The sequence below is a fragment of the Armigeres subalbatus genome, chromosome 3 (genome assembly GCF_024139115.2).
Source record: "Armigeres subalbatus isolate Guangzhou_Male chromosome 3, GZ_Asu_2, whole genome shotgun sequence".
Lineage (NCBI taxonomy): Eukaryota > Metazoa > Arthropoda > Insecta > Diptera > Culicidae > Armigeres > Armigeres subalbatus.
In genome coordinates, this window is record NC_085141.1 from 207017681 (window position 1) to 207045366 (window position 27686).

At 37.8% G+C, this 27686-nt stretch overlaps 1 protein-coding gene across 1 annotated transcript in view; it reads left to right on the top strand.

Annotated features, from left to right (window-relative positions):
* The window catches only part of LOC134224567 (homeobox protein aristaless-like), a 193822-nt gene that overhangs the window by 25702 nt on the left and 140434 nt on the right, over positions 1-27686 (top strand). The window contains exon 2 of the mRNA XM_062703967.1: positions 9782-9835. Coding sequence (XP_062559951.1) covers positions 9782-9835 — 54 coding nt within the window. The remainder of the gene's footprint in view (positions 1-9781; positions 9836-27686) is intronic.

Consider the following 27686-nt stretch of genomic DNA (forward strand, 5'->3'; position numbering starts at 1 on the left):
CATAATTCAGTTGAAATCGTTCCTGGGAGTTGAAAGTTACACTGTATTGTTAGGTTTTTAAAGAAAACCCCTCTCTCACCCCTCCCCCTTTTTCTAATGACCACCCATTTTTGCTATCTTCTCCTGAGGATAGATATTGTGTCTGCGAACATACATACATACATACATACATACATAGATTGCAGTGGCAATTCCTTAACGTCAATCTACCTGTTCATCGGATTCAAATTTGAGAAATTTCTACAAGAAAATGCATGGAATAAACATTATTATTATTAATATCTTTATTAATGAGGTTTTCGGCCCTGGACCGGTTCGCCTCGTAAGGAATAAACAGATTTTAATAAGTTTAATCGACTCTGAATATTTTCTTTTCTATTCGGGATGTAAAAATATCAAAAAATTTCATTTTAGTGTCAGGTAAAGAGGCAGGTAAAAAGTGAGGTTTCGAGACGTCACCGATAGATTGATTTGTATATTTATATAGAAGAAGAAGATTTTTAACAACACTCACAAAACATAATTTTTGTTAGTTCAACTTTTTGTACTGCCAACGTCTTGAAACGCAGATTGTGATTATTGAAACTAAAGAGTCTTATTCAGTTATATTTGGGTTCGAATGTCCCACAAACTTTGCAAATCTATTTTTTCACCTGTTTTTTAGATTGTACGACATTTCGCGGTAAAACATTGCGCGGTTAACCATTTCGCGGAGTACCAGTTCGTGGCCTATCACTTCGCGTTCAGTATCATATCGCGGTATACCATTCCGTGGTTAGTACTATTTTGCGGCGAACTTTTTCGCGGTCAATACCAAATAGTTCAATAATGTGATCTTTAGCTTTGTAAAGCCTCAAAATTCACCTAATTATCATGTAAAGCGAATAATCATTGAGTTTACACCAGACTTGTATAAATCCAAATCCCAAAAAAAATAATGATGTGGAGCAAAACATATTTGCAAATTTACAGAGGACAGAACAACAGACTTCCCGACTAGAAGGTCATATCAAAATTATATCAACATATGTTATTATGTTATACTTAATTTTTATAACAAAATTTGTTAGAAACATGGTGCAGGATGTTGTTAAAATATCTAAATTTCTATCAAAAAATACACTACTTAAAACAAAAAACTATCAAATTTTATTACAATTTTATCATAAAAATAACACATTTTGTAGAAATTTATAACAGAATCAGATACAAAATCTATTGTTTACTGTGCAGTTGGAGATTTTTACATGCCGTGATAGCTCTCCATTGAGAGAGTTTCAAACCGTTTCAAATTTCAAGGTCAAATTTGAAAAAAAGTTCCTAGACAACATTTACCTACATGCTTTTCAAAATAAATTTATTTGAAGATCGATCACATTGAATTTGACAATCTTTTTGAATCACTTATGTCCTCTAGAGCCAATACAAATGAATAAATCCCGTGTGACATATCGAGTTATATCGAGTGATGCAAAGCGTAAGTAAAGAAAACCATGCCTGCAGAGAAAAGGGCGTGAGTTTCGTTCAAACCGCTCTGTAAGGGAGGGGTTAAAATAGTGCACATATACAATTCACCAAAATAGTATTGAAATATTTCATAAAATCCAATAAGAAGTGCAGAAAGAATTAGGAAACCATTTTCAATCAGTCGTAAATTGGCCAAAGCATACAACATACGATTTGTTTTATTTTCAAATGCCTTTGTAGCGTGCTTTGTAAACTTTTTCCTAGAAAATGCTACTTAAAAACGGAGCGTGCTCCTTTCATATTCTTCATATTCTTCGGATTTTTTTCCATTCCATACACATTACGACCAGAAGCAGAATAACATAAATTGACATTCGAAACCACAAGGCAAGGCTATTGTCCTGACCCGTAAGGAACGGCTCAATCAAAGAGGGAAGAAATGTAATTATATCGTCTCGCATCCGCTTTCTTATTATTCAATTATATGGGCAATAAAATCGAATCGTTTTCCGAAGTCCAAGCCCAAATCGTTTCCCTTAGTTTCCGCAAGTTTCCCTCAACCCCCGTCACAGTTTAGGAATAAGTGCCAAGAAGAAAGTGCCGAAGCAAAGGTAAAGCGACTATCGAATTGATTGGATTGTGCAGCATTCGATGGGAAAGTGGAGTTCACTCGGGCAGGTATTGAGTCGTGAAAAGGTCTCATGTACTCTCCCCGTCTCTTCGTCCGTATCAGGATGTGTTGTTATCGGATTGATTTTTTCATGTCCTGTGAGTTCTTTTGTGATGGTGACGTGTTGTTTGCATACTCAAATATGTATGACATCGATTTCTTGCCAGGGTTACCTGAATTTACTGCTTGGAACCGTTTTTTTCAATCCGATCAGCTTTTCCACAGTTATTGGCAAGAAAGGGCAGAAGAAGCCAGCGGTGTGTTTGAAATTTCCAAAGATACAATAAATTAATAGTGCTCCAGAATTTATAGTGGAAGGTCTTTTTTTTAAAAGATCCATGTCTTGAAACCTTGCACAGATAAAGATATGTTGTGATTTTAAATGTATTTTCATGCACATATTTGGAACATGCAAATAAACGCAATATTTGATCGATCTTACTGTTCATTTAAATCGAAATAAATTGAAGACCTAGTCAAGTATGATTTCTTGCCATGATGCGTCCCTGCATTTAACTGCTTGTTTTGGTTTTGACGTGTCGCATTTGCTGTTTAAACCAGTTCAGTTTAGTTTTTTGATTCTATGTCGCGCAAAAATGACAGTTTCAGCCCCGTCTTTGATAACTACAGGCATCAAATGAATGTTGATTCCTTCGAAAATTCCCGCAAGACAATTAAATAAATTTGCATATGAACACTCCTCTGCTCCTCACTCTTACAATCACAATGCACTGAAAAGTTGTTTTTTCACTACAAATCATATTTGTGGAGGTATATTCAAGTTGCTTAGAACAGTATTACAATTTTACAATTTTGAATTTAAATTAGTATAAAAAAAAATATTCTTGCTAGGTAGTAAATAAACGCCGTGTGCAAGCCCACTTTGTTTTACATTCCGGCAAGCGGAATTGTTCACATTCTGCCAAGAAAATCGACGACAAGCGCAAGAGAAAGCTCTACAATAAAAACGCTGTCTCCAGTTTCTCGGGAAAGCAATTTTCCAATTGTAGTCAGCTACACTCACACAGGGGACGTCTCGGGACTACAAATCCGTGAGCCAAGTCCGTCACGAATGTGTTTGAATGCCGTTAGTCAAGAAGGTAGTGTTGTACAGTTTGCTGCCATGCAAGTTCTTTGCCATGAGTGATTGAAAAGGGGTTCAAATCGATTGCAGTAATGGAGCATACCCACCTTCAATCAGCTCGTTAGACCCGGTTCCAGCAAATTGATGTTTATTCAATGATATGAAATTTTGTTCGCCATGTCGGAACAAGTGGGCATGGAATCTTTTTTTTCCCTATATAATCTACCGAAAGGTAAATAAGGCATGTGGCAATCTCAAGTGTCGTTAGAATCGCCATAGAGGCTACTGTCGATGGATGATATCCTACTTTGTGGGATGATACATCTCACAAAAGGTCGATGATATGTAATCCTAGAATTGTCGTGTACGGCTAGCAAGGAGAATTTTGCGTCTTTTGTGGTAAACAAGTATTATAAGGAATCGGTTTTTTATGCTTACATCGATACCCCTCATTTATTGAAAGTTCCGTTGCTTTTTACGATACAAAAGCACATAGTAGTTTAGTTTGGAACGGCAAATGGATTAGTACTTCGCGTACCTGAAGGAATAAAATAGACCCCATCTCGCGGTCCTTAGCCTCTTACCCAGATACTCCTATCCCTACCTCCCCGCGGTGCTGGCCGGGAAACGAGCAACCTTAGGGAAGATCGGGTAACCAATCTCGGTGGGAACTATGGGCGTATGCTGACAGGGAAGGGGGGGGGGGTGGTTTGCTCCTCTCCAGAGGTGCAAATCTTACTGAGCGTCTGTTCTCCATGTCAGGATCGGCTCACAACAGCGTCTGTTCTCCATGTTAGGGGCGGCTGATCATCGTCCGAGTACCAGCGAGGGACTCTAAATGAAACTGTGCATCATGGTCCACCGGGAATAAGGAGGAATAGTGCTCCGGAAATTTAGGGGGTTTGGTGTCAGACCCTGCAAGCCAGCCAAAAAAAACATAAGCAACGGAACGATTGGTTCGACGAAGAGTGCAGACAGATTCTGGAGGAGAAGGACGCAGCACGGGCGGTCGCGATGCAGCAAGGTACCCGGCAGAACGTGGAACGTTATAGACTGAAGCGGAGACAGCAGACCCGCCTTTTTTCAGGAGAAGAAACGCCGCCTGGAAGAAGTGGAGTGCGATGAAATGGAACAGCTGAGCCGTTCTCAAGAAACACGCAAGTTCTACCAGAAGCTCAACGCATCCCGCAAAGGCTTCGTGCCGCGAGCCGAAATGTGCCGGGATAAGGATGGAAGCATCTTGACGGACGAACGTGTGGTGATCGAAAGGTGGAAGCAGCACTACGAGGAACATTTGAATGGCGCTGAGGGTACAGGCAGTGAAAGTCAAGGCAGCAAAGGAGATGACTACGTCAGTTCAACGGACGATGGAAGCCAACCCATCTACCTTGAGGGAAGTGAGGGATGCCATCCAACAGCTAAAGACCAATAAAGCAGCTGGTAAGGATGGCATCGGAGCTGAGCTCATCAAGATGGGCCCGAAAAAGCTAGCCACTTGCCTGCACAAATTGATAGTCAGAATCTGGGAAACTGGACAGCTACCGGAGGAGTGGAAGGAAGGGGTTATATGCCCCATCTACAAGAAAGGCGACAAGGAGTGTGAGAACCTTCGAGCGATCACCATCCTTAATGCCGCCTACAAAGTGATATCCCAGATCATCTTCCGTCGTCTGTCACCATTAGTGAATGAGTTCGTTCTTATCGCGCCGGGGACTAAGACAAGGTGATGGACTTTCGTGCCTGTTGTTCAACATTGCGCTAGAAGGTGTCATGTGGAGAGCCGGGTGTAACAGACGGGGTACGATTTTCAACAGATCCAGTCAATTTATTTGTTTCGCGGATGACATGGACAATGTTGGCCGAACATTTGCAAAGGTGGCAGAGCTGTACACCCGCCTGAAACGTGAAGCAACAAAAGTTGGACTGGTGATGAATGCTTCGAAGACAAAGTACATGCTTGTGGGCGGAACCGAGCGCGGAAGGGCCCGCCTGGGAAGCAGTGTTAATGATGCAATTTAACTTGTTCTCCACAGCTGTAGGGTCCCCAACACAAAATGAGCGAAAACAAAGCGAGAATCATCACTTCTCTGTGGGGCTGCCTATCCGATTCTGTTTTTTTGCACTTGTACATACAGTCACTCTCAAAATTGAGCGTACAGTATGGATTAGTTGACTACATTCGAAAATTTCAAAGGAAATTCAATAGTTAGCTCGGTTGTTTTTAATGCATTTCAATATTCATCCCTTCCTTCAATCTATGCGTACATAAAATTGTTGAAATTGTTTCTCTAAAGTTCATTTATTTGAAAATAATCTCAAAATACGCCTATTAGATGTGACAAAATTGAGCGGACAGCTAATGTTTTTCTATAAAATTTCTTATTATAAACACGATTAATGTATTTTAATATTGTTTTTTCATGATTATATTTATAATAATAAACATCCGCTACTTAAACATTCAATGTTTTGAAATTAAACCATGTTTTGGTCAAAATGGCGAACAAGTGAGAAGTAAGAACATTGCTTTGCTACATCGACTTTTAAATAAAGTTATACTTAATTTGAAATATGCCGTTCCCAACATTTGTCGTTTTCTTTGTATGTTTACATCTGTTTTCATCATTTACCGACTGAATTTTCCCAAATTTATCGTATGTCTCGCTCGATTTCGATTGTCTATCATATATAAGACACGATGCCGGTGAAATCCATATCTTAAAGCATCTATTTTGCCCAGCAGCATTGAATTGTTAAATAACACTGTTTATACATCTTACTTGTTAGCCATTTTGATTAATACATGGTTTAATTTCATAACATTGAACGTTTAAGTAGCGGATGTTTATTATTATAAATATAATCATGAAAAAACAATTTTAAAATACATTAATCGTGTTTATAATAAGAAATTTTATAGAAAAACATTAGCTGTACGCTCAATTTTGTCACATCTGATAGGCGTATTTTGAGATTATTTTCAAATAAATGAACTTTAGAAAAAAAAAATTCAACCATTTTATGTACGCATACATTGAAGGAAGGGATGAATATTGAAATGCATTAAAAACAACCGAGCCAACAATTAAATTTCCTTTGGAATTTTCGAATATATTCATCTAATCCTTGTGTACGCTCAATTTTGAGAGTGACTGTATACAAGTTTGATAAATTTGTTATCATGGCTTGTTATGATTCGGAACAGTTTTTGACTTTCTTTTATCGTTATTCGTTATCTATGAATTGCCTACTTTGGGCGTGCTTACAGCGGCTCACTAGGAGTTATCTCGAAAATAAGCACCTTAATCGAAAAAAAATATTTGATAGGCTTTGTAGCAGACACCTTCCTACATAACTAGTACCAAATAGTTTTTCATGAAAAGTTCCTACTGTTGAGAAAACTCGCTAGTTAACTCATGCTGGCTATTATGTGTGTTAGTGCCTGAAGCTGTCATCGGCGGGTAGAAAACCAGCCGCTGTATGTGATTCATTGAGAGCGATTTCTGCAAACCCTGCTAAAAATGCATCAATTGAAAACTAGACAGTTTTAAAATATTTTAATTCAATTTCTCTAAAGCACCTTGTAGCATGCGCCAAATTGAATGTATGATTTCTTCATCAAACCTTTGAAAGTAGTTTAGATTTAAATTGAGTTTTAACAAATAGTGCTTCTACTCTTCTTCAAATTTGTATTTAACTAAACATTCTTACTTGGGTTGGGACGTTTTGACAATCGCCAATGTAGTTCAGTTTTAGATTTGGCATAGAAAACATTCAAGCAACAAATTGTATAAATTCCGCCAGAAACGATAACGAAACAACATCGTGGTTTTGACAACACATTAGGACGTTTGGCTGTTTTTTACGCAGGACTACGTCTTTGTTTTCGATAAATGGGGGTACATTTCAGAAAAAAAATGAAAAATGAAAATCACGAAAAAAAATATAGGTTTTGAAGGCTAAGAAGTCGACCATTTCTCTCATTCGCAATTAGCGAATGTTCCCTGTAAATTCTTCATGGATTTCTTCATATTGACATTCTGAGCACGTTGGTTCGACATTAGAGCAAAATCAGCAATAACAGCCAGCACAAATTCAATCAATGTACTTCCATTCCCTTCGATAACCTCAAACACTATAGTTTCGGTTATATTGCCTTTCCCGGGCAGCACAAGCCAGTCAAAAATGGTCACAGTAACATAATTGCGATTAAATCTGGTCACAAATGAGTTGCTTTAACTTATGTAGAACATGTATCATGCAAGGGTTATTCAGAAACGAATCGTACCGACAATCATGTGGATTCTGTCGATTCCTTCGATTCGGGGATTATAATCTATCGAAAATGGCATTTCGATAAGGAAGTTAACAGGAATACTTTGAGTGTCGGGTTTGTCCACCTTTCCCCTATTAAATAACAACTCGTCATAGGCTCGTCATAATTGGTAGCCAAAACTGTCCGCGCTGTAATTCTTCCAAAAGATCAGAATTGTGTTCCCGAAACATTTTTCCCTCTCTTCCATTTACTTTCAAATCAACGTCTAATAATCATGTTCAAACGCTATTCAAAATACATATAGTCATGTTCGGTATTAGTTAGCCACTACTGAATCGCCCGACGACCAAGTGTTCTATTTAGCTTCACAATACTTTGTCGAATGTCGATACTTACCCAGCCGCGACTTGCCTCGCGTACCAATTGTGGATCATATTTGATACTTACCACAACCTCATACTTTGAGAAAAAAAATGGTAAAAGCGATGAAGTAATAATGGCCTCAACTGAGATAGAAAAATGCGGAATGTGGGCGTGTTTCTTCTGAAATTTTGACCGCTGAAGGCAACAACGCCAACGGAGGTGCTTCCAGGCATGGACTACTCATCAAAAGTCCATCATCGTGAGCCATCGTTCATCGTCGCACAATATGAGTGCGGCGGCAATTGGAGGTGGTAGCATTAGCATATAATTAATCAATTATTCTATCAATATCGATTTAAAATGATTACTTGTACACTTTTTTACTCGCTTCGTACTGTTTTGCCGCTAGCTTTACCAACAGCCTACGCAAACGATTCAATCATGAAACGAAACGAGGAGTAAATAACCGTTGGTCCGTTTTTACTTTGCTTATGGTGTCGAACGATTGATACCGAAAGCGGGCGGCAATTGAATGTGAGATCGACATCCTATCTCCCCACTTCTCAAAAGATCCTTTTCGATCAAAAGATCGATTCCAATAAATAGAGTTCCTCGTGCTATCATTTCACTTTTCATAGATGGCTCGTAGACTAAAGTGTTGTACATATACTAATTGACTCAAATTCATATAGACGGGTGTCATCGCTATTAAATTTTATTGCTATTGATCGCTGTAAAATTTTATTACAATTAGGCATGCTTTCAGAAGTTACGAAGAAAATTGTGTGTCGAAGGTTCGTGATTTTGCTTTGTATATATAGCAATATCACTTTGTATAAAGGCAATATCACTAGGTGAAATATTGAGAAATTTTATTTGATTACCAACTGGTGGTTAGAAAAATCGACGTTACACGACGAAAATTGCAATCTACTGTCGTGGAATGAAAGCTGAAAGGTAATGCTAATAAAGTCTTCCAACTTTGCAATTTCAACGATGAACAATTTCAGAGTTGAGTACTATTTTCTGCACAGTCCAAATACCATCATATGGGGGGAAAGACGGCTTTGGCAGGTTTTGTTCTATTATTGGCAGGGGGGTTTTGTCCACAAAATTTTATAAAATTTGGCAACAATATTCTTTGATATGCAAAGAATGTTTAGGCCAAATTTGAGCCTAGTCAGTAATAAAAAAACCCCTGTCAATAATAGAACAAAACCTGGCCAAGCCGTCATTCCCTCTATGTATGAGTTGCAGCGACTAAATAGGCCTGAAGTGTGCAATGTCTATCATCTTTAGTGAGGAATAGATCACATGCGCCGTTTCAAATTCAATTGATATCAAGACCATTCCTAGTAAAAATATCGTTTTTCCATTCCTCGGCAGTGCCCGAATCCGTCTGAGTGTGAATCACCATACCGAGCGGTGTAGTTGATTTTCACCTTTGCTGGAATCGTGAAATCGAGATTGCGTGTCAGTCATAAATCATATCTATCATTATACGCGGTACGGTGTATAATTTCAAGTAAGCTTGTTAAGCGCAGAGACAAACTGAAAACTTCCATTTTTTTTCTTTTGGCGATCCAACGCTTACAAACTTTGGCTGCGGTACGGTGGGCCGGCTTCTCCTATCCAAATGGTGAAAGAACAATGAGCGGCTCGGTGGTGTCGGCTAAAACGGAACGATGATTAGGTCGTTTTGTTGTTGAGTATAATTTTATGCTACTTTCGAGCGTTTTGTAGCATAATGGTATCTGGCAGATCGAGGGATAATTATTTCAAGTGCGCATTTTCTACCACCCAGTTGCTCAAAGCCTTGAATAATGGCGAGTTTGAATCGGTTAATATTTCAATGCTAATACATTCGATTGTAAGCTTCAAGATGCGAATCAAAATAATTACCGATATTATTTTCTTACAGGTTTTCCCCATCTCAAATCTACATTCGGCTCAGCAGGCAGCCCTTGCTTACCGGGTAAGTGAATACTATTTTTCACCGTCAGTGTAACTGTTTCAAGCCACCAGACCCTGGACCTTTCTAGCCCATTAATAAAAAGTGACACCAAGTGCATCAGCGGGTCAAAAATGACCCAAACTTCAAGTCATTTACTAAAGCTCATTTTCGAACTAATTTTCAATCTTTAAGAACCAAATTGAAGATATGAATTCTACGGATGTCTTCCAGGCTGATTTTTGCAGTTTGGTCATTTGGAGCGTTGTGAAACCTGGGCCCTTAATAAAACTTTTCATTTTAGGAAATAAATTTTATTTTTACTATGTTCGCCCAAGTAAAAAGTATTTTCATTTTTAAAAATTTATTATACTTATGACACAAAACCTCGAGTGGTTCAAAGTGTCAACTTAAATCATCTAAACCCTCGTCTTTTACGATAAGGAACATTAGTGGTTGTGTAGCACTATGCACGAGAATCCAGAACTTAATTGCGTCCACACAGAATCTTCCGGTACGGAATCCGGCTTCCGGAATCGGGTCCCATCGGTATTCTCCTGAAGCCGGACTAGGATCACTTTGCATAGAACTTTGAGAGCGGTACACATAATGCCTCACCACTTATAGCATACAAAAATCCTAGCAGCCCGCACAAAATCTTAAAGATAGTTGTTGTTGAGAAATCTGGCTCACTCAAAGTCTAACAGAGGTGAACCAGCCAAGAGCTGAAAGCCTCTTTATTAAGAAAAAGATGAAGTCATAAATAACTTTTTCTGTTTTTTTATGTAGTGTACTTGAAGGCAGAACTTTCAAGATGGTGTGATGTTTATAGTAGAAGATTGCAAATCACAAGGTCTATGGTTAGATTCCAAGTTCGTTTTTGTATTTGTGTTGTGTTGTAATCGTAACCTGTTACAAATCTGTGCCGGGTAGTTTATAAAAACAACGAATAGCCTTCTGAAATAAAACCCTTTCAGGCCCACGGGATCATATATGGCCCCAACAGAAAAAGGATATATAAAATCGCACGAAAGATGAAAGGGAATACTCTCTTCAGCAAAATTGCTTGAAATTTACTCCCCTATTGAATTGTTTCAAAATAAGATTTGTATTCAAACGTATCCGAAGAGTTACTGTGATGTACTATGAACAATTTTTCAAGTTCCTTGGACGTCCTAGGCCATCCAAACATTACTTGAGATCAACAGCTGCAAGAAAATCGTTCTTCAGTACTGAAAGCTTCAATATGCATTCAATTATATCCATGACATTTCCCGGGAGGTCAACAGATATCGTAGGATAGTTCTGAGATATTCTGGGCAATCCAAACTGTCCTTGAGCTCGGGAATTGAGATCTACAGCTGCTTAGAAGCTCTTTTCGGTACTCAAAGTTTCAATATTCGTTCAATTATACCCATTACACCTCCCGGGAGGTCAACGGATATGGTAAGATAGATATGAGATATGGTGAGATAGTTTCGAGAAATTCTGGGCAATCCAAACTGTTCTTGAGTTCGGGACTAAGATCTTAAGATCTACAGCTGCTTAGAGGCTCTTTTCGGTACTCAAAGTTTCAATATTCATTCAATTATATCCATTACACTTCCCGGGAGGTCAACGGATATGGTAAGATAGTTCTGAAATATTCTGGGCAATCCAAACTGACATTGAGTTTGGGACTTGAGATCTACAGCTGCTTAGAAGCTCTTTTCGGTACTCAAGGCTTCAATATCCGTTCAATTATATCCAGTACACCTCCCGGGAGGTCAACGGATATGGTAGGATAGTTTTAAGATATACTGGGAAATCCAAAGTGTCCTTGAGTTCGGGACTTGAGATCTGAAGCTGCTTAGAAGCTCTTTTCAATACTCAAAGCTCAGGGAGGTCAACGGATATTGTAATATTCTTTTAAGATATTTTGGGCAATCCAAACTATCCTTGAGTTCGGGACTTCAGATCTACAGCTGTTTAGAAGTTCTTTTCGTTATTCAAAGCTTTCCATGATATCCATTACACTTTCGGGAGGTCAATGGATATCGTAAAAAAGTTTTGAGATATTCTAGACTATAGTAACTTTGAGAAAATTTGAAATGTTGGTGCCGATATATTAGAGCTTTGAGTGACGGATACCCATAGTAACTATTAGCACTATATTTAGCCTTTTTGGAAATATACTGCTATATAAGGCAGTATAAAGCATGGTTGCACTGCGACAGCGTTATAGTCGCACGTACGGATTTTTTAAATGCTTACGGTTAGCTGGAAAATGTACTGCTGTGCCTCTAGATCGCATGTTCTGAACTCGAAGATGGTTTTGATGACCCAGGATATCTCAAAATCATCTAAACATGTCCCTTGGTTTTCAGGAATGTATTATGGATATGGATGAATACATATCCAAACTTAAAGCGACGAAAAAAGCTAGAGTGGTGGCTGTAGATCGCAAGTTCTGAACTCAAGAACGATTTGGATAACCCAGGATGTCCCAAAACCAACTTACCATGTCTCCTGGTCTCCTGGAATATGTTATGGACATGCTTGAATACATATCCAAGTTTCTAGTGACAAGAAAAGCTAGTGTCGTAGCTGTAGATCGCAAGTTCGGAACTCAAGGACAGTTTGGATAACCCAGGATGTCTCAAAACTATCTTACCTTATCTTCTGGTCTTCTGAAACATGTCAAGGATATAGTTGAATGCATATCCAAGCTTGGAGCGACGAAAATAGTTAGAGTGGTGGTCGTATTTGTATTTGTTTTTGTATTTATTTATTACATCCAACTGACCAAATATGGTCTTATTGAACTACTTACACTATATTACATTCACAGAGCATACATTTATAGGTAACAGGAATTATTCAATGCATACAAACAGATTTACAAAACTCATTACAATAAACAGCATTATAAATAATAATAATATAAATTCAATATTTGCATTCTCGAATAAACATTGTCTCAACATCACATTTAACTACGTTTTACAGATTCGATTTCCAAGTTTCGTTTGAGCGGTTTACAAATTCTCCAAACTTCACTTCGTTTAGCCAAGTATTGCCGGACAGTGCTAACTCTTTTAAATTTGAGTTCAACCTCACCTTAAACGATACGTAGTCCATTGTATTTACATCTTTCCATTTTGGAACTAATTTTACGATATCATTGCAGGTCGATAAAGGTGTACTTAAAGAGCGTGATATCATAAGACTAATATCATTTTCCGTTGCACGTTTATCAATGTTTTTTAAAAACAACGAAAACTTATCACTTTCATGTTCGGTTTGTTGTGAATAACCAGCTATCTCATCAGTTGATCTATTCCGGTACAACAGAGCAATAGGCGTTGAGTGTCTCTTCACAGCATCTAGAACTGGTTTCACAATCACATCTGCAAGCGTTTGAACAATATTCGGTATTTTTCTCTACAGGTTTTTGAACTCTTCTTCCACTGGACGTTAGTTGCATCAACAACAGTACGCTCCCGCATTCTACAAAGCGAAGCCATGCACACATTGCAAACCCAACACAGCTAGCGTGATACGATTAAGCGCAAAATCCTTCGCACACAGTAAAAAAGGAGTCGATACCGATAGCAAGGGTGCATTTATCACAATAGTTTGCCATTTTGACACAAAACAAATATCCGACGCGATAGGTATTTACAAGAATTTCTGAGCTGATTTACCAAGTACCGGTGCAGTTAAAAATCGAACTCACTCTCGTTGAACAAATGAAGTGTACAATTAACATAAACTAAAATCTCACGATTTAAAACAGCGTAATCCGATAAATTCTTCACGGAAACCGAGACGACACAAACAAGCGACTTCGACTATGACTTTCTTCACAACAGGATAGTTTGGATGACCCATGATATGCCAAAACCTCTTAACAATGTCTCTTCACAAATATATTCTGGGTATTAGTTGACCCGAGATATCCCAAAACCATCTTACCATGTCTCATGGTCTTCTGGTTGGACATGGTTGAATACATATCCAAGTTTCTAGTGGCGAAAAAAAATCTAGTTTCGTGGCTGTAGATCTCAAGTTCTGTACTCAAGGACAGTTTGGATGACCCAGAATATCCCAAAACCATCTGACCATGTCTTTTGATCTTTTGATCTTTAGGAATATGTTATGGACATGGTTGAATACATATCCAAACTTAGAGTGACGAAAAAAGCTCGCATTGTAACTGTAGATCGCAAGTTCCGGAATCAAGGACAGTTTGGATGATCTAGTATAAACGGGAAACATATTTTTCATTTTGTTTTGTCAGTTCTCCATTATAAATCACGAAAACAAATGGAACATATCAAATTTATTGCGTAATACCGCTTAGAAAAAATTGGGCCTGAAATGGTTAAGTTGCAGTTATGCAGGCTATCTCACTAGATAGAATTCACATTTTCGTCGAATTAAGTGAGTTTTTCGTCATCTGTATATTTAATTTTTACACCTCAATTGATACTATAGACTGCAGAGTATAACTTATATCTTCTTATGTGTATAGTTTTACTCCTTTAGCAGCTTGTTATGCAGCGAAATAGCAAAAAACAACAGTCAGCCTATTTTGAAATAATTTTACATGACTAGCGGATTTGTGGGATTTGTGTCACATGACTAGCGAGGAGCAAGTGAGCAACCCGCCATTTATTCAGTAAAATATCTATTAAACGACCCATCAGGTACACAGATATATTCGATCGAATTACCAGACAGTGTACGAAATTTTATGTAGAACAGTCAAGTCAAACAGTCAACATTCAGTGGATTTTTATTATATTCCAATCAATTAAAATAAGCTGCCATCCCGCATAACTGCGAACTACTTTTTCGTTTTCATTGGTATTACAACCCCAACTGGTACATTGCCGCCTCGCAGCTTACTCAAGTAGCACACGCAACATCTTCCAAAAAGCACCTTGTTTCTATTCCGTTTCAATAAAGGCATTGGAAAAGCATCAAAGCACAAAAAAGTTGCATCAAGATGTCGAAAATGTTCAAATTGTGATCAATGTTTCATCAACATTGCAATGCAATACGCGTTTGACATTTGGAAATAAACAAACTAGGAATATTGCACTGCATGTTGCATACACGAAACAAAATCATTAAGTTGCATATTATTTTACCAAGTAACTTCAATGCGTTTTTCAAAATAGAATAAATTGTTTGTTTAAATCAAGTAACAGGAAACCCGAGTACAAAGCTTCATAACCGTATGGTTTTTATGGTGAGTCAACATGCAGTCCCTTCGAAGTGTTGAATGGTGCTGTTGTAGAGTGAAGGACTATCAATCACAAGATCCATAAATCGAATTATATTTTTATTCTATTTTTTCCGCTGTAGAATTTTGCAACATTATTGCAATTATACTGCAATCGAGGGATGTTTCCGTAAGCCTCACCCCTTGCGCTTTTTAGATTGCAAGCGAGTTATATTTGATGGCACATACGCAAAGATTGTTTCTTTCCGAATGAATGATTAAATTTGTTATGATTAAATCATTCAACTTTATTATTAGAGATTATGATTAATGATTTATTCATTTTTGACAATGATTAATGATTATGATTAACGATTAAATTAAATTTGGACAATGTTTAATGATTATGATTAATAAATAAAACGTTTGTAGTATGATTAACGATTATCGATCGTAATCAAATATAGACACAATATGTGCATGATTAATGATTAATGATTATGAATAATCAAATTAAATGATTTTCATAGAGATCAATAATCAAGTAACTTTTCTACCAAATTGTGTTAATAAAAGGTATAAAAATTGTATGATTATGATTAAAGAATAATGAATAGAAAACGATGTATGCAATGATTAAAATTGATGATTAATGAACAAACTCAAAACAATCATGAATATGATTAGTGATTAATGATTAAATGTAAAAATATATGATTAACGATTAGTGATCAATGATTGAATCGTATTTTTTGTATGATTATGATTAATGAATAATGATTCACTAATGCTCTGGTTGCAATACGGTGGAAAAAAGAAAAAAAAACAGTGGAATGTTCAGTAGTGGCTTTCTAAGCCAAGTTACCATTTCTGCATTCGTATATCATGAGGCTAAAACGATGATACTTTTATGCCCAGGGAAGTCGAGACAATTTCCAATCCGAAAATTGTCTAGATCGGCATCGGGAATCGAACCCAGCCACCCTCAGCATGGTCTTGCTTTGTAGCCGCGCATCTTATCGTACGGCTAAGGAGGGCCCCATACATGGATATTTTTCTTTGAAATCGGCAACAGGTGGCAGTCTCCTTTACTGTTGCGACGTTTACCATTAAGGTTGACAACTGTAAACGAACAATCTCATATATATAGTTTCAACAGTTTGGAATACAGTTATTAGATAAATATCAATACGCTGACTGGGTTATTGAGTTAAGTCACCTTAAAAAATCAGCCTTTTTCACAAGCAAAGTTTTCGCTTGACAGTATAAACAGTATATTGATATTTACTGTTATATCATAGGGTAACGATGGTATTTTGGACATCTGAATATATTTTGGACTTTTGGCTATATTTTGTTTATTATGTTACATAAATGTGGTTAGAAATGTGATTATGAAAGAGGTCAAAGAGACACATGATTCCTATTTATTTAGCTATTTAGCTTAGCTTTCCAATTCGAAAAACACGCAAAATATAACCAAAAGTCCAGAATATATTCAGATGTCCAAAATACATCATTTACCCTACGTCAATCAGTGGAAAATTATATTACCCTAAATATTTTTTTTTTACACTGTTGGTATTTATTAATTTCTCAGTTAACCTGAAATTTCACAGCCACCTGAATTTGCTTTGATTTTTTGTGAATTTTTTCGTGGGGTGAACTCATAGGATCATTGACGTTGAATATCATAATCGACTAAAACCTAAACGTGTAAAAAATCTAGTGTGTATCTAGGATGCCGCATATGGGTGGCAGTTACAGAACAAATCGTTTAAAGTGGCACACGTGCTTCAAATTCTACTACTTCAATAAATACCGTTCTTACAAAGCAAGAAAACGAAAATCCCTACCGACGGAATTAGCATGGGTGGCAGAATTACCCATCGTCCGTCGGGGCTCCAATTATCACCATCACTTTGCTCACTTGATTCGAAACATCGTATTTTTTGTGTTTGAATTGATTCATTGACAATTCAAAGTTATTTTACCTTATGGAAAAGGTAAAAATAATGCTCTTTTCGAGCTAATTTCGTTGAATGCTTCAATAACACCTGACGCTTTGAAAATTAGGTTTTTCTTTTATCAATTGTGCCGTCGGTTAAAATGTAACAGCAAGAACACGTATACGAAACCCTACTTTTCCACCAATACTAGTGATAATGACTAATTCCGGATCCTGTCTACTGGAAACATTCGATGAAACAAAGACCTTCCGAGAATCTGCATCAGCAGAAATACTCTTGTAAATTCATCAGAATGTAAACGTAGCTTCGAAATCTGCTCGTGTATATGTGCCCCACAATGCAGATTACTCATCATTATCAAATTACCCCGAGTGCCTTCTATTAGGTAGCAATTTCCAGCTCAGTTAGACACAAATTAGATTCAGTGCGGCGGCAGGGTCCGAGTCCTTCACTCCCTGTAACGAACACCCCCTTTTCCCAAACAAAACTCCTCACCATCCACACAACTCTACAGCAGCATCAATGTGTTTCATCTCCACACCATCGAGTCGAAGATTCCCCTCCGGAAAACTTGAATCATGCGCAATGTTGTAATCGTTTTCTCATAGTTGGTGAGATCTGGCATCGATTGGAGGGGATTCCTTTATGTACTTCCAGTTTCCACCAAACATACGACTACGGGCGAACAGATTTCAAATACATAAACAACCAAGTTCAAATTGCTTCTTCCCGGAGTAATGCCAAGCACCGAACTGAACTCTCGAGTTTAGCTATAATGAGATTGTACAAATTGAGTTTTGCTCTCTTTACTTTTATTACGACCGTCGCCGTAGTCGTCAAGCTAGTTGAATAATTCCCAGACATGGAGTCGACGTTGACGGGATACTGTGAGAGCTACGCTTCGGCGATGGCAGGTTTCCTTCGTGATTTTTGCTTCCCCCTGTGTTTTATTCTTGCCATTCAAAAATTTGCAAATTGGGAAAAAATATGGCTGATTATGATCGCGCAGTGTGTACATTGACGACCATTTCCGTTCTAGACGACAGTCATACAAAGTACCTCCTAAGCATACTGAACTGGTAGATGATGGTTATGTAGTATATATGGTGACAGGCTGGTTTGGGAAATTTGTAAGGGGTGAGACTTGGTTTTCTTGAGGATGTTGGTTAATTGAGTTATTGGATAAGTGGATGTTGTACCATTATATATTTCATGATTAGTGTGTGATATTCGTTATTCATGTAAATAGTGTTGGTATTATTAAAATGAAGTGAAGTATCTGGAATAGAATCTTATGAATCTCGTTAACAATCACCATTCAGCTTAAAAAGTACATGGGCTATTGATTCGAAACGTCCCTATTAAATTTCCGTCGGTCAGAGAGATTCTTCTTACTTCGAGGCCCATGGCAAGCAAGTGGTCTTCTACGACTGAAATTGTATAAAAGAGCGGCCTTGAAAAAGTTTTTTAAGCATCGTAGACATAAACATAAATGGAACGCAAATATCGGCGTAATTCCACGCGAGATGTTGCCCAAATGTATATAATATTTGACGTAAATCGTCAATATTGGATGCAAGTTGCGTAGAATGGCGTAAAATTCCTCATGTCAAGATTTACGCACTGTTAACTTTTCATATGTTTTTCTGTGCAGGCTGCCAAAAGTTGGACTACTCAGGACGCTGAAGTCACATCCCAAAATGCTCTGAAAGTACGTGAAGTAACGACGCCATGAACCTGGTCTACCTTTGCGCATGGCGTTCAACGGAATTTCAGCGTATATTCCTGAGAATATCAATGGATTGTTCGCTGAAAAACTCGTCAATGTTTTCAGCTATGAAAGATTAACAGAAGGCCAAATTTGAAATGCTATTAGCAAAGTTTTTCTCTCCGGTCAAGTTATGAGCAGAGTTGACATCAATGTCGGGTTAGGTCGTGAAGAAACTGAAACATCCTACAACTCCGGTCTGGATGGAGTTCCTTCCGTATTTCTGAAAACGTTCATCAAACGTTTATCGATGACATTATCACTCCGTTACTTTATATTTTCCAAATTTTGATAACGTCCTCCATGAAACGTTTTTCATGAGGGTTAGTGGATAGTCGGTTTGGTACGGCGGCGAGCTTTAATCGATAGAAGCGTCTTGCGGAGTCTAAAATACGTACAATTTCTTGCAACGATGCTTCTCCGAATTTCTCTGCTGGTATCGTTTTTGGTGGTGACCAGTGAGTCCAAGTACACAAACTCTTCAACCACCTCGATTTCGTCATCACCGTTATAAACTCGTCTTTATATTCTACCGCCGAAAAAAGTGGTTCGGACTATCATTCCTCCAAGAAAAAAAAATGTTTTTCAATAACTCCGGAACGCAATGACCGATTGGACCAATTTTAAATAGCGAAAAATTAGGAAGGATTCAGCGTTGATTGCAACCTGTTGCAGGTTGCAATCAACGCGGAATGCTTCCTTAGTTTTCCCCTTTTGTAAATTGGTCCAATCGGTCATTGCGTTCCGGAGTTATTGAAAAACTTTTTTTTAAATCGGATAAGGCTAAGTACAAAAAAGTGTGTCTCACATGTTTTTGTACACACACATACATACATACATTCACACATACAGACATAATACAGTTCAACCAGATAATCGATAGGCTATCGTCTAGTGAGTCGTAAGCCGGTCGTCATAGCAGGAGATTTTAACGCTTGGGCAGTGGAGTGGGGCAGCCGCTGCACCAATCGAAGGGTTCAAGCGTTACTAGAAGCGCTAGCGCAGCTCGACGCAGTGCTAGCCCAAGCAGCACATATGTCGCACAACAGTCCATCGGTTTTATAATATACTTCAAGTCTCACATAAAACATGCAACACAAAACCTCATCCAGACTTGGTGGTTTGATAAAACTATGATAAAACAAATAAGCCGATAATAAGACAGTTGTCAACTCTCAGGTTGCTAATTTGTTTATTGTTTGTACTCGAATAGGAATATGTTTTTCTTCCTTCAATACATGGATTACATGTCAGCAACAAAAATATAAGAATTATTGTCAATGGCTGACCATGGCGGTCAATAAAAGTTCATATCTGGCTTTTAGTGCTATATGCATGTTTGAAGGCATGCCAGGGATTTTTCATGGTGAAATCATGATAAATAATTTGTATTTTAACAATGCGCTTCGTTAATTTGTTATTATTTAGATTTTTACCAGTTTAATTAATCGCCTTAGTTAATTACTTTCAAAATAATTTCAATGAATAACCTCATTGTTTGATCAAATAATCAAAGTATTATTCTTAAAACTTATTAAGATGACCAATTTTACCGTTTGCAAGATGAAACATAAATGTGCATGATATTTCGATTATGATTTTTTTTCCTGCTGCTTGGGGATTATAATCTCCCTCATCTTCAATGGATCTTCGATGACGACATCAACGGCTATCTGGCAACTAACGCATCTAGCGAGCAAGAAATTTCCCTTAGCGAAGCCATCTCGACATGTGGTTTGGTGCAAATCAACCCCTTCGTTAACCGTAACAATAGGCTGCTCGACTTGGTTTTATGCTTCTGACAACATGGACATCTCTCAGCCCGTTCTGCCGCTCATACCAATCGACGAGCACCATCCACCGGTAGTGTTACATATCGACACCTGCTGCCTAATACCACGTTATTCTGACCAGGAACCGGATCCCATGGATTACGACTTTCGGCGGTGCGATTTTACTTCACTTAATACAGAGCTTTCTGCGGTTGATTGGAGTCATCATTTCCATGGGCACTCAGTAGATGCTAACGTACTGCTATTTTACGACAAGCTGTACGAAATATTGCACTTAATAGCTCCTCGCCTTCGTCGCATTAATCGAGGTGTTAATAACAAGCCTTGGTGGAATGCTCAACTCAGAAACCTGCGAAACAGATTGAGGAAGCTACGCAAACAGTACATCGCTAACAAAACTGACGGGAACAGAGTTTCCCTCCATCAGGAAGAAACCTCTTATAACGACCTCCTCGATGCCAGTTACCGAAGATAAATGGACAACCTCCAATCAAACCTTAAAAATAATCCGTCCAGGTTTTGGAGATTTATCAAATCGCAAAAGACGGCTAATCAAGTTCCGAACAATGTTGTTTTTGGCGACACTACAGCTACCACATCTGATGAAGCTGCGAGCCTTTTCGCCGACTTTTTTCAGAGTGTGTTCAATGTGAACTCACCCAGGTAGTTTTTCGAATGCTCTACCGCACGATATTGACCTCGCGCCCTTCCTGTTCTCCGACCTAGAAGTGTTGAAAGCTCTTCGCGATTTAGATGCTTCAAAAGGTGCCGGAGTGGATGGCCTAACACCTTTCCTGCTGAAAGCCTGTACTGAATCACTAGCGGCTCCACTAACACTACTTTTCAACAGATCGTTGAGTGAAAAAACGTTCCCTGGACTATGGAAAACAGCAACGATGATTCCAATTCACAAATCTGGAAGTTTGCGCAATGGAAAAATAACTACCGTGGAGTTTCCATTCTTTGTTGTGTTGGAAAACTTCTTGAACCATTAGTTCATAAAGTTCTGTTATCTGCTATTAAACCATTCATTTCGATTCATCAGCACGGTTTTCTTCCTCAACGTTCTAGTACAACGAATCTACTATGCTATTCTAATGCGCTCTTTTGTGAAGTCGAGAAGCGCAATCAGGTGGACTCCGTAAACGTAGATTTTTCGAAAGCTTTCGTCCCGTATCTCACTAACATGCCGTTGCAAAGTTACGCCACATGGGTTTCATTGAATGGATAGCAGATTGGATAATGTCATACCTGACTGGTAGAAAGGCCTTCGTTCGTATTGACGCCTCACGGTCTAGATTTTTCAGCATTACCTCGGGTGTGCCCCAGGGTAGCGTGCTGGAACCTTTACTGTTTATGCTGTATATCAATGACTTGACCAACTGCCTTACCTCTGCAAAGCTTCTGTACGCTGACGACCTCAACATTTTCAGAGTAATACACTATTTACTGGATTGTGTTGCTCTTCAAACTGATATTGACGTACTCCACCGTTTTGGTGCGATGAAAACGGAATGAGCGTGAATGTGGCGAAATGTAAAGTCATCACCTTCTGCCGAATCATATCCCCAATAATGTACAGCTATACTTTTGCCGATGCTGCACTAGAGCGTGTTTCGTCGAATCGTGACTTGGGCGTTACAATGGACTCGAAATTGCGGTTCAACGAACATATTTCTTCAATAACGGCGAAGGCATTCGCAGTTTTTGGATTTATTCGTAGGAATGCAGCTCATTTCACCGATGTTTACACCTTGAAAGCTCTGTACTGTGCACTTGTGAGGAGTATTTTAGATAATGCTGCCCCTATTTGGACGCCGTACCATACGACCTAAGTGATTCGCATTGAATGAGTTCAAAAGCAGTTCATCCGTTTTGCACTTCGGCACCTACCGTGGAACGATCCAATGCACTTACCTGACTATAGAGCCCGATGTCAGCTAATTAACCTGGAACTACTCTCAACTAGACGACTCACCTTCAGACTTGTAGTGTATGACATCATCAGCAGTAACATAGACTGTCCGGACTTGCTCGTGGATGTACAGTTGAGCATACCTAGCCATAGCCTGCGTCACGCTGATTTACTCGCTGTCCCAACCCACCGAACAACGTACGGATACAATAATCCCTTTAGCTCCTGCCTTAGAGCTTTTAATAATGTTTGTAATTTGTTTGATTTTAATGTGTCCAAGTATTGTTTCAAATCTAGAATAAGGAACTTAGAATAAGAGTAGTCTGTACGATCCAATCGAAGACAAATAAACAATCAATCAATTATTTTCCTTCTTTCGGAACTGTATATAATTTCACTTTGTATGCGTTACGCAGGTGTGCGACGTATTAATCTATCAAGAAATCTTGCGAATTATGAGATAAAATTTATTTTAAATAAATTAAACTTTTAAAATTTTAACAAATCAACTTTAATATTGAAAATATAATTATAACAAATGATATGATAAGGAAATATGCCTATTTTTCTGATTTTAATTGAGAAACATGTAGAAGCATGTACAAAACAATCTTCTCAGAAAAGCAAAAACGTAAAAATTGAAGGAGGTTTTAAAAATTTCTTCAGTTGAAGCTAGATAGCAAATGTGAGCATGTTTTGAGACACTAGTAGACCACTTATATGCATGTATGTGTGCGTATGTGTGCTAATTCTGAAATTTACTACCATTTAAATCTCACTCATTTTTAAGATATTAAACAAGACTAGTTTTACAAAATTAGGCATCCATAAGGCGAAATATATGTTATTATTGAAAGCTATTGAATTTCGCTCAGATCAATGACTGATTTAGTTAGTTCTGGATTAATTAATATCGTAGTTACTAGCCACGTCACAATAGCTATTCAATCCGATGAACGCCTTATAGATATGCAGCATGACGTACATTACGTTATCATTCGTTGTGTTGTCACTCAACCCATGCCATCCGCCTTTGGGTAAGCAATTATTTTGTCACTTTCACGGTAAATCGCCGTGGGAAGCTGAGTAGTTTTATCTCGTTTTAAATAATGAAGTCTCACTGTAGGTGGATTAATCTGGGTTTTCGAATAAAACTTTGATTGCATAAAATATGCCTCTATATAACCACTACTCCTAAACTGACCCTATCTTGGCATTTCAAACAACTAGAGGTTTTATCTTGGCTTTTCTCAAGGCCATGTTACGACTAGCAAGTTTTATCAGTTCAATCAAAGTTAATTGCCAATTTCCGGGGATTAAACCACCCGACTTGGACGTTAATTTACAATGTTATGGAAACTCATATGTGAATATGTACGTTATGTGGAAGATATTGATTTGAAAAATGTATTGGAGGTAACCACTTTCCCTTCGATGGGACTCGAACCCATGACCCTACAGTACGCTTGACTGGTGCTTTAACCAACTAAGCTACGAAGGACCTCCGTCGGCCTTCGCAACCTAGCGGCTACTGAACGAGTTCGAGATTCCCAAATTGGACGCATAGTCAAATCACTCGCAATCCATTTCTCAAGCCAATACTTCCACATGTGTATTGTACACGTCCACATTAGAGGAGCGTGAGTATTTAGAATGTCTGGCGGCTATACACATTCTTCATCAGCAACGGTACTGATCAAGTGAGGTTGTGTAAGCATTTGCCAGTCGGTCGTCAAGCTCGGACCCGACCGCATTGGGGTTCGAGTCCCATCGAAGTGAAAGTGGTTACCTCCAATACATTTTCCAAATCAATATCTTCCATATAATGTACATATTCACATATGAGTTTCCATAACATTGTAAAAAGTTTTATCAAACTAAAAGATTAGTAGTTTTATATATAATAACAACATGACAACGTAGACAGATATAAAAAAAACATAAACAAACTTTGTTTGCCCTCGGCATCCAGCCATGTAATTTTAAAAATAAGTATTACAATTAAATAGCATATAGTGACATTTGTTAAATGGTACATTTTGTACCAAAAGGTTTTTACTCGTGTTAAAGTGATAAAGCATATATGGATGAAATACATATTTTCATTTCTCTCATCGGCAAATGCTGTTTAAACAGTTTTTCGTCGACTTAAATATATAAGGGAACTGCTCCTGGATTTCATCTCATGGCCCCGGTGTTCATCAAATCAAAAGCAGAGCAATGGAAAGGTATTTGATTTGTGATTTTTTTTCAGCAGAGCTCGCATGTTGGCAAAAAGAAGCGACGAAATTGGTGCCGTATTTCTTTGCTTTCCGGTAAGATGAATGTATGTTCAGTGAGATGGAGATCGGAACAGTTCCTCTACATAATTCAGTTGGTTTTTTTCGACTGAAATCAAAATGAAAAGAAAGACTTCCATTGGTCAAACAATTTGTGCTGAAATTGAAATTTGGTTTTGTGCCCTTTATTGTAGTGGTTTAAAGCTTTGTATTCCTATGCAGGTCTTCTTAAGGATTAAAGGTTATATGTGGGTTGTATACAGGACTTTACGAAGCTTGTCATATTTTATTGATCAAAGCTAACCTTTAACTTAACTGCGGGGCTGATGTCAGTTATGTTTATAAGTTCTGAGGAGGAACGCAGGAGCATTATAAAACCTAAAGAGCTGTGGTTTTATATTGGAATTCAAAACGTAGTTCTCAAGTACTCTTGCGGATCTGATTAAATGACAACTGTATATAACCAAAATAAAACATTAAGCATTTCTACATGCCGTAATAAAACCTCTATAAAACTAGCATAAATCTTCGAAGCATTGCGATTGTTACTTGGGAAGATCTTCCGGCACGCAATCCGGCCTGCCACCGGAATGGTGCTTCGATCTTCTTTTGAATCGATTCTGCTTTATCCATTATGCTTTATCGCTTTATCGAAAATATTTGAATCCATTCTCTCTAATCAGCTTAATGAATATTTAACGCAACAAAATTTGCTATGTACACTCCAATCAGGATATCACAAAACTTGCAGTACAGTTACAGCCTTGATTAGAATTGAAAATGATATTCGAGAGGCGCTTGATAACAAAAGGGCAACTTTAATTGTGTTATTGGACTTTAGTAAGGCATTTGACTCAGTTAACCATCACTTGCTTTGTGATAAGCTTTTTCAAAACTTCAAACTGGATCAACCTTCAGTAAACCTAATGTTTTCCTACTTAACAGAAAGACACCAATTCGTTGAATTTAACAACAAACGGTCTAAGAAAATATCGGTATCATGTGGTGTACCTCAAAGGTCTATACTGGGTCCCCTGCTATTCTCAATGTACATAAATGATCTACCCCTTGCACTATCATTTTGTAAGTTCCATTTATACGCCGATGATTGCCAGTTGTATATTTCGGGTAAACATAGTGATCTTCCGGAAATAGTTAGGAAAATGAACATCGACATTAATAATGTGGTCAGATGGTGTGAAAATTTTGGACTAGCACTAAACACCAAGAAAACCCAATCTATTATTTTCCGTACAAAACGTATGTGTGTGCGAGATGCCCCGATGGTAAATGTTGGGGATAACATTATTGAATATTCTGAAACAGTTAAAAACCTTGGAATTATCATGGATTGCAATATGAATTGGAATGCTCAAGTTAATGCTGTGTGTGGTAAAGTATTCAACGCACTCCATAGCTTAGTAATATTAAGACATTTCACCCCTCAACATATTAGACTAAAAATGGTTAGATCTCAAATTATTCCACTCAAAGAAACCTCAGAAAACTCACACTAGTTTTTAACACTATTACAAGATATGTATTCAATTTAAGAAAGTTTGACCACGTATCCAATTACGCCAATCTACTTCTTGGATGCAGTTTTTCTAACCATCTTAAGATTAGAACATGCACACAAACGTTTAAAATACTTAGTAACCCTCCTAAATATCTCGAAAACTTTTTCACTTATACGCGTTCGGCAAGAACACCGTCACTGATTGTTTCGAGATACTACACAAATTACTTAAAGGATTTATTTCTCGCTTAACTTTTCAAAAGGACCTAAGTAACATTTTTTTCATGAATTAATTTGATTAGCGCAATCAACAGAACAACATTAAAGCTATTGATTGCTGTATTAAAATTAATTCATGAAAAAAATGTTACTTAGGTCCTTTTGAAAAGTTAAGCGAGATTTCGTCACCGCGCGGTCAAATTATGGAACGAGTTACCGTCAAATTGTAGGCTTGAAAGACATTTTCATTCGTTTAAAAATAGAATTACATCATTTTTCAACCGTAGTTAGAGTACAATGGCCTTCTGCAATTAGTTATAGTTATGGTATTATTTACTTTGAAAATCTTCAAAGGTTATTTATGTTACTATATAGATAAATAAATAAATAAATAAATCAATCCGGGCTAAAATAACTTTGCATAGAACTTTGAGAATTGTGCACAGCAACAATTAGGATTGGCTGAAGAAATTTACAAATATCCTAATTCTGCTTTCGCTTGTATCTTGTATTGCCATCATTTTTGGTCCCAGAATTATTATTCACCAATGGAGAACTAACTTATTAAGGCAAATGCAAAACCGCTAACCACGAGTACAGTGGGAATCATAGTATAGTAAAATAACGGGACCGGGACCACTATGCTTAACATGGCAGTGTAGATTTGAGGAAAGCTTTGACTGGACTCACAGAGTAACAATCATTGAGACATTTAGAGTCAGTCTATGTTAGATTTTCAAATAGCAGCAAAAAGGATTTAATAAAATATAAATTTGTAACAAAAATTAAATGCTTACCGATTAATATTTTACTTACCCTATTAGTTATCCCTAGCTTTCCCCCCTAAATACCATTCGCTCCATGATGGCCGCATTCTAATTCCACCATGCCTATCGTCATATTAGTCGTTGCCCTGTGCTAACAAGAGCCAAACATTAATGAGCATTATGGAGTGGTGGTTTTCATCGCAGAAAGCTTCCTTCACTTCCCATCAACCAGACGGAAGAATACAGTAAACAGTCGGGATAATATTTACGACTCCCCGCGCCTATGTATGCATGCCATTTTGTTCTTTGTATGGAAGGCGAGCCCCGTAATAATTAAGAATTTTGTGACTGTCGTTGGCATCATCGCAGTCTTTGGCGCTCAACTAGATTGGATAATAAAGACTGTAGCACGCTTCGCATATTTTTGCATTAT